The sequence below is a fragment of the Hyla sarda genome, chromosome 1 (assembly GCF_029499605.1).
Source record: "Hyla sarda isolate aHylSar1 chromosome 1, aHylSar1.hap1, whole genome shotgun sequence".
NCBI classification, from domain to species: Eukaryota; Metazoa; Chordata; class Amphibia; order Anura; family Hylidae; genus Hyla; species Hyla sarda.
In genome coordinates this window covers 595,272,216-595,284,891 of record NC_079189.1, presented here as the reverse complement: position 1 = coordinate 595,284,891, position 12,676 = coordinate 595,272,216, and the positions used below count along the sequence as shown (strand labels likewise).

The 12,676-nt window shown below is 45.3% G+C and overlaps 1 protein-coding gene across 3 annotated transcripts in view; it reads right to left on the bottom strand.

Annotated features, from left to right (window-relative positions):
• AGXT2 (alanine--glyoxylate aminotransferase 2) overlaps positions 1–10,235 on the bottom strand; it is an 81,961-nt gene extending 71,726 nt beyond the window's left edge. The window contains exon 1 of one of the 3 annotated variants that reach the window (XM_056546696.1): positions 9,774–10,235. In XM_056546696.1, coding sequence (XP_056402671.1) covers positions 9,774–9,831 — 58 coding nt within the window. In that variant the 5' untranslated portion in view covers positions 9,832–10,235. Of the gene's footprint in view, positions 1–7,339; positions 7,518–9,773 lie in introns of those variants that run through there. The other 2 variants (XM_056546715.1, XM_056546705.1) reach the window with 2 other exon arrangements.
• Between the last annotated feature and the right edge of the window lie 2,441 nt (positions 10,236–12,676).

The following is a 12,676-nucleotide window of genomic DNA, read 5'->3' as shown; positions in this document are numbered from 1 at the left end:
TGGAATAGCCTTCCTGCAGAAGTGGTCGCTGCAAATACAGTGAAGGAGTTTAAACATGCATGGGATAAGCATAAGGCTATCCTTCATATAAGATAGGGCCAGGGACTATTGATAGGATAGGATATTGGGCAGACTAGATGGGCCAAATGGTTCTTATCTGCCGACACATTCTATGTTTCTATACCTGTGATGACAATTACAGGCCTCTCTCATAATTTTAAGTGGGAGAAATTGCACAATTGGTGGCTGACTAAATACTTTTTTGCCCCACTGTACAGCCTCTGAGCACCCTCATCCATTCGTCTCACGGCATAACGGATAATCCGGAACACAGAAGTCCACTAGACCGGTGAGTGCAAGTGATTTTTCTCTTCAGCAATTTATATTATTGTACTAGTATTTCATATCACTTAGCACCATGGCACTGAACAGTAACATTAGCAGCTACGGCCACTGACACCACTTTAGGCACTCCACCATCCAGCTACATATTAATAAATTGAATAGCAAAAGCTGTGCCCTCCTAACCTTCTACCAAATGTAATATATATATATATATATATATATATATATATATATATATATATATAGATTAGTTAGGAGTAGCCGTATTAGTCCAGTGATGCAAAAAGCAAAATCATCGGTAGTTGCAGTATCTTGTAATACCTTTTTTATTGGACTAACAAGATTATGTAGAGACAAGCTTTCGGGATTCCTCCCTTTAAAGGGAGGAATCCCGAAAGCTTGTCTCTACATAATCTTGTTAGTCCAATAAAAAAGGTATTACAAGATACTGCAACTACCGATGATTTTGCTTTATATATATATATATATATATATATATATATATATACCGTATTTATCGGCGTATAACACGCACTTTTTAGGCAAAAATTTTTAGCCTAATGTCTGTGTGCGTGTTATACGCCGATACACCCCCAGGAAAGGCAGGGGGAGAGAGGCCGTCGCTGGCTGCTTCTCTCCCCCTGCCTTTCCTGGGGTCTAGAGCGCTGCTGTCGGCCCTTTTCACCCCCTGGTTATCGGCGCCGCTGCCCGTTCTGTCCCCCTGACTATCGGTGCCGGCGCCGATTGCCAGGGAGAGAGAAGCGGCGCCGACAGCCAGGGGGAGAGAAGGGGCAGCGGCACCCATTGTCGGCGCCGCTGCCCCGTTGCCTCCCCCCATCCCCGGTGGCATAATTACCTGAGTCCGGTCCGCGCTGCTCCAGGCCTCCGTCGTGCGTCCCCGGCGTCATTGCTATGCGCTGAACGGCGCGGCGCATGACGTCAGAGCGCCGCGCCGTGCATAGCAACGACGCTGGGGACGCACGACGGAGGCCTGGAGCAGCGCGGACCGGACTCAGGTAATTATGCCACCGGGGATGGGGGGAGGCAACGGGGCAGCGCCGCCGGCAATGGGTGCCGCTGCCCCTTCTCTCCCCCTGGCTGTCGGCGCCGCTTCTCTCCCCCTGGCTATCGGCGCCGGCACCGATAGTCAGGGGGACAGAACGGGCAGCGGCGCCGATAGCCAGGGGGAGAGAAGGGCCGGCAGCAGGGCTCTAGACCCCAGGAAAGGCAGGGGGAGAGAAGCGGGCAGCGATGGCCTCTCTCCCCCTGCCTTTCCTGGGGGTATATCGGGGTATACACGCGCACACACGCACCCTCATTTTTTCATGGATATTTGGGTAAAAAAAAATTTTTACCCAAATATCCTTGGTAAAATGAGGGTGCGTGTTATAGGCCGGTGCGTGGTATACCCCGATAAATACGGTATATATATATATATATGTATATGTATATATATATATATATATATATATATATATATATATATGCATGTATATATATATATATATATATATATATATATGTATATATATATATATATATATATATATATATATATATATATATAGTATAAGTTATTTTAAGGTTAAAGGGGAACTCCAGCCAAAATTAACTTATCCCCTATCATTCCATTTGTGGTGACCCAGTACAGGAGTTGCACTTCTGTATCCTTTCTGTCCTGTGTGGCAGACTCTATTTCAGTGCTCCCTGAGTCCTCCCTCATTATGTGTATTCTAAATGGTTAATAAGTGCCTTATGTTGTGTATGAGATTGTCTTTATAATGGTCATATGCCTTTAAATGTTGTTACCAAGTCATGTAACCAGGGATGGTATCAGTGGCCAGGTGACTTGTGCGGTGACCTATGGTACCCCTCCAAAAGTCTTCCTATATAAACCCTGGGAGGAGATAACAAGTTAGTCTAGAGTCTAGAGTTTGCTGAGGTTCAGTCAAGACCTGAGAGTGTCTGGTGTCCTGAGGAGACCCAATGACTAGTCACACAGCTAAGTGTCCATCTCCAAGTGCCCCACAGGTGAACATCAAAGCCTGGTAAGCTACACAAGGGGTGAAGTCTAGTCAGTCCAAGTCAAGTCAGTCAAATCTGTCTAAATTCAGCGTAGGTCTGGAGCATTCTATCCAAGTCCACTACGAGTCCCAGCGAGCCCTCAAGTCTCTAAAGTCACTGGTCATTTCCTTGGGCCTAACTGAGCTGTAAAGACTATTCCATGTGTCTGCCTCAGTAAAGCTGCCATTGTTCTGTAACTTGGCATCAGAGTCATTATTTGCCCGCACCTAGCCCAGGATGCAGCAGCCCTACCTCGGATGGTGCAGAGGTTAACCACGCCCTGGCGTCACAAATACAAGGGGTTAATGCCATCTACCCCTAGGGTAATAACATCTGCTCTTTCATCCAACACCACACCATACATTGATTTCTATAGGAGCTCTGAAGAGACGCGAGTCCAGTACTGGTCCATCATCGGCGCTCCTATAGAAATGAATGTAGCACATGCCGTCTAGCGGTAGACAACACACGCTCCTCGCTGAGCGAGACAGGGTCTCGTTCCGGAGATCATGGGGAGTCCTAGCGATCAGCTACTTATCCCCTATCCTGTGGATAGGGGATAACTTCATTTTGGCTGCAGTAACCTTCAAAATCGCCCCACTTCCTGACCCGATTCATTTTTTATTTTCCATCTATGGTACTGTGTGAGGTTGTTTTTTTGCACCATGATCTAGAGTTTATACTTTTTGATTACTTTTCGTAAAGTTTGTTTCTGATACCTGATGTGACCAAAAGGCTGCAATTCTGGTGTTTAGTATTTTTTAAAAATATTTTATACTTTAATATAATATTTATTTATTTTACGTTTTTCATAAAAAAAAGGGGTGGGGGGGGTAATTAAAATTTGGTCAGCTACCCCGAGAACACCCCTCCCCCCAGAATAACCTATCGCACACATTTAGGGAACATTATCAAAGTGTTTATCCCAGTTTTATGATCTATATTTGTCGCTAATGTTGAGTGTTTGAGCGCAACTTTTTATTTAGAGCATATTTGGAACTGATTGTGCTGTGGTAAGGGATTTATGAAGTGGGACTTTTGTTTAAAAGTCGCACATTTGGCACACGACGACACTTGTACACGCTAACTCCAGCCAGTCCTACAAAAGTATCTATATCGAGGTGGTGTGCTGAGGTGGTGCGGCCATGCGCCAACTTCATTAAGTGCCCTGTGACATTTGATAAATTTGTCACGCGTCCGCAGCAATCACTGCGACTTTTTTGATCCATAGTAGGGCAGATAGTAGTACAGAAATGATTAATTCCCTCCATAGTGTACAAGATTGCAGCCGGAGTTGGACGACGTTGTAAGTCTATGGAATCTGTCTCCTGCTATGTGCCGGGAGCCAGGTAATGATGTGTAGGGCTATGGGCTTTTATTATCTATATCTAGTGATCAGTGTGGGTCTCAGCACTGAGACCCTATCCAATTTAAACTTTTGACGTATTTGTGTGACATTTCTTGATCCCTTAGGCTATGTTCATTGAAACAACACAAAAAATGCCCACTAATACCCATTTACCCCTCCCCCCCAACCAAATAAATCGTAACTTTTATTTATTGTGCCAATAAAATGGATAGTAATTATTAGGAAATATTAGAAAAATATTAAAATCCCAGCTCCAGTGGGCAGTTCATAGCATTATTGTTATTTGGGGAACCAGTGTGGAGATACTTTACAGGATCCCGAGCTATGAAAGTAAATCACTTGGACGCAATATTCCAACCAAGTGGCTATGTACATGGCATAAATATGATCATTCTACGCAGGTAGATATTGGTAAACAGCTCAAAATAAGCATAATAAAATGGTGTGAGAACATAGTATAAAGGTTTGAATGTAGACTATGATTTAAAAGGGTATTTCGGTATTTTTTTTGACTATGCTACAGGGGCTGTAAAGTTAGTGTAGTTCATAATCTAGTGTCTGTACCTGTGTTTCATGGTGGTCTCACAATTCTTCTAAGATTTTTACCCCATTGTTTATTTTTAACAGCGTACAGAAAAAGTGTTGTCTCGGGTTTTCCCAGGTTGCAGTGTGGCCCAAGACATTACATCACTAGTCAGGTTATCAGAGGGAGTCTGTCTTTGCTTCAATGGGTGGAGTGACCGCTGGGTGGGAGGGAGATCATTTTGCAGTGAGTTGTAGGTTTGCAACAGCCGGAGGCACCCTGGTCAGAAAACACTGGTCTATTGCATGGAAATGATCACAGGTGTGTTTCAATGGGTGGGGTGACTGATGTGTGGGAGGGAGAAAATTGACCTCACACTTACAAACAAGGAATCATGGGACTTGATTTGAGGGAAAGAACTACAACAGGAAGGAGGCAGTTGACAAAAAGATACCCTCAGCTTCATGGTAATCTCACAACATATCCATTTAGTCCCAAGACAAGCACAGATCCTTCCTAAGCATGTCCATTACTGTCTGCCAGGTAAGTACTAAAATCACCTTATGGTGGATAACCCCTATAAGTGTATTCAATTACCTCATATGCTGGTTCACACTACAGAATCTGCAACCAGAAATTATCCAGCTGGAGATTCTGAATCAGTGCTAGGATCAGCGCTAGGATCGTACGGACATTGCTGTCCTGATAGGGAGCAATGTCTGTTATGCGGATTCCACCAGAACATTGAGCAGGTTCAATGTTCTGACAGAATTTTTTGAATTTGCTGATGGAAATTCCGCAGAGAAAATTTAGCAGTGTGAATGGGTTAACGCGAAACCCATCCACCTGCATGTTAACTTTAACCTGTTAATGACCATGGACGTCTATACTTGTCCATGTGCCGTTAACGGGCTCCTGACTCAAGCCCGCCTCATACCGGCCGGCCCCTAGCTGATTCCTGTTGCTGTGGGCCGATGTTAATAGTCGACATGTGGCGATCGCTGAGGCCAGCAATTAACCCTTTAGATCGCCTATCAAAGGTGACAGAGGCATCTAAAGGTGCTTGTTACGGCGAGCGCTCCGGGTCCCCGTTCCTCCCCGGAGCGCTTGCAGCGTTTACCTGCTCGCAGCGTCCCGGTCAGACCCGCTGACCGGGAGCGCTGCGCTAGTGTCTCTGGCGGGGATGCTACTCGCGATGCGGGACGCGCCCACTCGCGGTTCGCATCCCAGCCTGCTTACCTGACCTGTTCCCCGTTTGTCTAGTCCTGGCGCGCGCGGCCCTGCTCCCTAGGGCGAACGCGCGCCGGCTCTCTGCGATTTAAATGGCCAGTGCGCCGCTGATTGGCGCCTGGCCCAAATTAGTAACTTCACCTGTTCCTTGGTCTATATTACCTCACTTCCCCTTCCCTGTATTGCCGGATCTTGTTGCCATTGTGCCAGTGAAAGCGTTCCTTGTATGTCCCAAGCCAGTGTTCCAGACCTCCTGCCGTGGCCCCTGACTACGATCCTTGCTGCCTGCCCTGACCTTCTGCTACATCCGACCTTGCTCTTGCCTAATCCCTTGTACCGCGCCTATCTCAGCCGTCAGTCGGGGTTGAGTCACTATCGGGTGGAACGACCTGGGGGGCTCTGGTGAATACTAGTAACCCCTTAGACTCTGTTCCCCTGGTACGGCCCACGTCATCACCCCACTGACACAGAGGATCCACCACCAGTATCCTCACAGTACCCGGATCCTGACATTGCCTTTATCCCGTCTCTAGTGGTCCACTGCAGAGGTAGCCTGCGGGTTCTCGTGAAGACTTGGGCTTATCTTCCACCGGGGTTGCAGGCCAATCCCCATCATCCTTGGACAAAGGAACCTTCAGGTGGGCATCTTCGGCCCCGATGGAGAATCTCTGCAGATGATCTGCTAGCTCCTGGAAGATCTGCGCCACGGCCACAGCAACTTGCCAGGCCTCTGGCGCTATCTTGGAACTTCCACAGGACTGAAAAGGTCTGGCTCAGCTTCTTATACCAGTCTCCAGCAAAATGGCCACTGGCCCGAACTTCGTCATCAGCAGGGTCTGGAACCAGAAGTGACCCAGCGGCGCGTTCTTTTTTTCCGCCCCCCCCCCCCTGCAACAAGGGGTGGACCTTTCAGGTTCCATTTGGGACTAGGAACTACGACTCGGCTTCCACACTGGGACGCTGGCCATGGCGGGATCTTTTCTTCCAACAGATTAACTGTTTCATGTATGGTGGCAGACATCTTGGCACGTAACATTGCTTCAGTACGAATTTTCCACATAATGGGGGAGATTTATCAAAACTTGTGTAGAGAAAGAGTGGTGCAGTTGCCCATAGCAACCAATCAGCTCACTACTTTCATTTTTTACAGGCCTTTTTAAAAATTTAAGAAGCCATCTGATTGGTTGCTATCGGCAACTCAGCAACTTTTCCTCTGAATAGGTTTTGATAAATCTCCCTCAATGTTCACGACATCAGGGTTATCCTCATTAACAGATAACAGTCTTTTCTTCACCTCCCCCTCTATTTCACAAGCACCTCAGGTAAAACACATTCCACTGACAAAGTCCCGTACATCGTCATGCCATTTTGCAGACAGTATCGGACAAAGTTCGGACTGGGGGGGGGGGGGGGGGGGAGGACTTGCGGCATAAGGCGCACACCTGTATCCTGTTTGTGATGCCAGAAGTTGTGGTGGCGGGGTGTGAGATGCAGGGCAGATGAAATTACCCTAGGGGCAGATGGCATTAACCCCTTGTATTTGTGACACCAGGGCATGGAGGTATACCGATGGATCCTGGGCTAGGCACGGGGGGCAATAAAGACTTCGACGCCAAGTTATGGACAACGATAGCTTTATCGAGGGTAGACAGATGGTAAAGTCTATACAATTCAGCCAGGGCCCGAGGAGGGGACCAGTTACTCAGAGACCTTGCAGGCTCGCTGGGACTTGTAGTAGGACTGGGTATTTTAGTGCAGGCCACGCTGACTAGGCAGACGACTTGACTTTACTGGTTTATCTTACTTACACTTGACTGTGGCTGCAGACTGGGCTTGAGGCCTCCAATACTCTGGACACACACACTGAGACGACTGCACTGGACCTCAGCAACTAGAGAGAGAAGCTCCACCCAGGGCTTATATGGGGAGACTAGCAGGGAGACCATAGGTCACCTTTGGGGTCAGCTGGTCACTGGTACCTCTTGGGTTACAATCACATGGTACATTTTATTAAAGGTATAACACATCTTATAATACAAAACATATGTACAAATGGGGAAACAACTACAGGGGGCCCTGGGGACACTGAGGGGCACTGCCGGACAGGGCAGGAAAGGTACTGGGCAACACCATCCCGTACTGGGCCACCACATTCACAAAAAGGTACCTATAAAAATCCAAAGGATAAAGATAACATGTCAGTTTTACTGTAAAGTGCACTTTAAAAACGTAAAAACGAAACCCCTCCAAAAATTGCAAAAGTGTGTGTGTGAGAGGGGGGGGGGTTCACTTTCCCACAATTAATAATTTTTGGGGGTTCACCATATGTTTTATGGTAAAATAAAAGGTGTCATTGCAAAGTCTAATTGGCTGCGCAGAATACAAGCCATCATATGGGTCTGTGAAGAGGAAAAACACCTGTCCAGAGGAAAAGTTGCTGAGTTGCCCATAGCAACCGATCAGATCTCTTCTTTCATTTTGAAAAGGCTTGTGGAAAATGAAAGATGAGAACTGATTGGTTGCTATGGGTAACTCAGCAACTTCTCCTCTGGACAGGTTTTGATAAATCTCCCCATTCATTTGCATATTATAATTTTCAGGACATATCTCGTGAACGGGACCGCATAGGAAAAAAGGTGAACAGTGTTGGATTCTGCATCACCCTGTTTTGTGTGGATGACACTGGTGACGGATTCCCTCTAAGGGGTTAAGTGATAGTAACAATTCTGTATGGTATTTTTCATGATATTTCATTGTGGATATATTGAGGTCATAGACCTGGCTCACTCTGTTACCCTTCTACAGACATTCTACATGTTAATAAGTAAGCTGGATGTCTATGTCCTAACATTACTATGAAACAGGAGCCGGCAGTAGAAGGCTTTCTAGGTAACATTGGAGAGGAAATAAAAAAATTATACTGTTATCTATCTATCTATCTATCTCATACCTATCTATCTCATACCTATCTATCTCATATCTATCTATCTATCTATCTCATATCTATCTATCTATCTCATATCTATCTATCTCATATCTATCTATCTCATATCTATCTCATATCTATCTATCTCATATCTATCTATCTCATATCTATCTATCTCATATCTATCTCATATCTATCTCATATCTATCTATCTCATATCTATCTATCTCATATCTATCTATCTATCTCATATCTATCTATCTATCTCATATCTATCTCATATCTATCTCATATCTATCTATCTCATATCTATCTATCTCATATCTATCTATCTCATATCTATCTATCTCATATCTATCTATCTCATATCTATCTCATATCTATCTATTTCATATCTATCTATCTCATATCTATCTATCTCATATCTATCTATCTCATATCTATCTCATATCTATCTATCTCATATCTATCTCATATCTATCTATCTCATATCTATCTATTCATCTCATATCTATCTATCTCATATCTATCTCATATCTATCTATCTATCTATCTATCTATCTATCTCATATCTATCTCAAATCTATCTATCTCATATCTATCTATCTATCTATCTCATATCTATCTTTCTCATATCTATCTATCTATCTATCTATCTCATATCTATCTCTCTCATATCTATCTATCTATCTATCTCATATCTATCTCATATCTATCTATCTCATATCTATCTATCTCATATCTATCTATCTATCTATCTCATATCTATCTTTCTCATATCTATCTATCTATCTCATATCTATCTTTCTATCTTATATCTATCTACCTATCTATCTATCTATTTATCTATCTCATATCTATCTTTCTATCTCATATCTATCTACCTATCTACCTATCTATCTCATATCTATCTATCTCATATCTATCTATCTCATATATATCTATCTATCTATCTATCTAATATCTATCTATCCTCATATCTATCTATCCTCATATCTATCTATCTATCTCATATCTATCTATCTCATATCTATCTATCTATCTATCTCATATCTATCTCATATCTATCTATCTATCTATCTATCCTCATATCTATCTTATATCTATCTATCTCATATCCATCTATCTATCTATCTCATATCTATCTATCTCATATCTATCTATATCTATCTCATATCCATCTATCTATCTATCTATCTATCTATCTCATATTTATCTATCTCTCTCTCTCATATCTATCTATCTATCTATCTATCTTCTCACCTTGTGTGTAGCTATTATAGGACTATATTAATGCTGCATATAATGTCACTTACCTGCGGTCAGGCGGAGCGGAGAGAGGAGTTTGCAGTAACCTGTAGTCAGGGATCTCATGGTGGCGGTGACTGTCAGAGCAGTGAGAGATTGTTTGGAGTTTAGATTCAGTGTAAAGATTGTGGAGGGTGGAGGGAGGGAGGAGGAGGCGGCAGGTCCCTCCCCACCACACGGTGTCTTTATTTAGGGACCACCTGACCTGCTTCTACACACAGAGGAAATCCTGAATGTCTAGTCACAAATATCCCCAGAAAAGTGACTGTAAATGATTAATGGTTCTAACCAGGAGCAGAGAGACAGAGTCCACACAGACAGCTGTACATGGTGGATGACAAGATGGAGACAGCCTGAACCATGGCAGACCCAGTAAGTGCTGTCAGAAGCCACCTACAGAGAGACGCCCCTACATAAATATATACATATGTACATACAGGTGCCGCCATCTGCAGTATTTAATTTTACCACTTTTGCATAGTTTTGACTATTTGATCACCTTTTTATTAAATGTGTCTCGGATGTGATGTTGCCAAAAATTTACATTTTGTTGTTTATAATTGTTTATAACTTTACGTCGCCGACAAAGCAGGATCAGGATCATTTTATTACATGCACCTATCGTTTCTGGGAAGGGCGGCGATAGGCCGGAGAATTACCTCAGCATACTAGCCCTCGGCCTGGCGTCACGAACTATAGGATTAACATTAACCCCTTATCTACTACAACATCCCAACTACCCTACACCCCACAAGGCATACCACAAAGACTTTTGGGCGTCACGAACAGGATACGGGTGTGCGCCTAGTACAGTCGCCATTAGTGAAAGTGTACTCCCCCCCAGAAAAGAACTTTATTTATGTACTGTGACTTATACTCCGGAGTAAGGGGTTGCACACACGGTGCTGTGTGGAGGAAGTGCGCATGTAAAGTAAGGGGGGAGGCAAACAGTACAGCAGAGCTACAAGTTAGCGCGGGACATCCCTGCGCACGTGATCCAGAGACCCCGCCCACCGAAGCTCTCGGCGCCGCGGCGGCCATTTTGTTGGAGTTTAGTGCCAGAAACCAACAGAGACAGTTCAGCGCGGGAAAAGGCGCAGAGTGTGACAACGGGAAGCTGTTACCGATCAACACACTCAAATTTCAATTAAAGGCTGTTGAGTTTCAGGTCACCGCTCTCAAATTTGAAATCTACGCTCTCAAGTTCCAGATTAGAGAACAACTGCGTATTTCTTTGGGACCTAGGAATTCGAGATCTATTTAAAGGGCCAGCATACCAAATACAGAAATGTCAGAACCAGCAGCTCCACAGTCTCCATCTGAACAGCAAGGGGGCGATGCTCCAGTGACCCCACCAATGGGGCCTCCACCCCAAGTCGGAAGGGCGTTGCCGCCTTCACCAACACCTTCTACTTCACAGAGACGTGCTCTACCTGTGATTCCAGCAAGACCTCCATCACAGGCGGAGCAGGACCCAGAAAGTCCACCATCAGTCTCTCCCTATGTGTTGGGAGCCCCTGTTGCTGCACCTGTCTTTTTGGGGAATCCTGTGCTTCCCACCTACAATGGTGACCCTTTTACATCGAGAGACTTTAAAGAAAAATTCTACAGCCTCTTTGGATTTCATGCACTTCCCCCTCATCAACAGATACAGCTGCTTCTGGGACAGATCCAGGGACCTTCCTTGGAAGAGCTTCGCACCTGGCCAGCGGCTGATAAAGCTACAGTGGGACAGATTTTTGAAGGACTTGCTCAAGTGTTCGAATCTCATTCTCCCTCGGAGGTACGCCTCCGACTCTAGGAACGGCGCCAGAAGCCATCTGAGACCCTCCGAGCATATGCAGTAGCTTTGCAGAGCGCATTAGAGGCGGTACAGAAGTTGGACGGCATCACGCCCGATCAGGGCAACCGAGTACTGATGGACCGTTTTATAGAAGGGGCACTGGACAAATGGGACAAGGCCCAACTTAGGATGCTGGCCATACAAAATCCCGACATGGCTTTCCCAGCTTTTAAGAGACTCGCGGTTAAAGTAATAGAGTCGGGACCTCAGACAGAGGAGACTAGTGCCCCCGCTACCGAATCTCCGGGACCCGCGCTCCAACCGCCTGTTCCTTCTCAATCTGCCCCGCCAGCCCTTGGACAGCTGATTTACAAGACATTAAACAGGACTTTGAACAGTTAGCCAAGGCCTTTAAAGAAATAGCGGTACGGCCAAATCCTTCTAGATCTGCAACACCACCACCTAAGAAGGCTGACCCTTGCCCTGTTGGTCCACCTGGTACCCCTCCTGTGAGACCACCTGGAAGTCAGAGACCCATCTGTAGCTATTGTAACAAGAATGGACATAAGAAGAGCCAATGCTGGGCTTTAAACTGGCATCCCCTGGGGTTGAGGACCGCACCCCAGGAGTAGAGGCTGAAGGTCCAGAATCAACCAGCGACAAGAAGGGACTGTCTATGTATGTAGCTTCTTGTCCTTATGTACAGGTGATGATTGAAGGTATCCGGTTACAAGCTCTGATAGATACGGGGTCTCAGGTATCCACTATTCCGCAGGGGGTTTTCTATAAGTACTGGGGCCCAGAAAGGTTGCGTGACCCTCAGGAAGTGGAGTTTAGAGTAATTGCAGGGAACGGCAAACCAGTATCCAGGCATGGTTATTGGGAGCCCACGGTGCAGGTGGGAAAACATGTGTTAGGAAGGCAGGGTGTGATTGTCACCAATGTTAGGGTCGAGGGGGCAGCGGATTTCATTTTAGGCATGAATATTATGAGGCACTGTTTTGATGATATTGTCTGTGCACTACATGCGTCTCTCCCTCACCTGTCACCCCCAGGCCGGAGAGCTTCCCAACACCACCTCAAAATCCTCCAAGCAGAACAGAAGTTTGTGAATCATCAAGGAGAAAT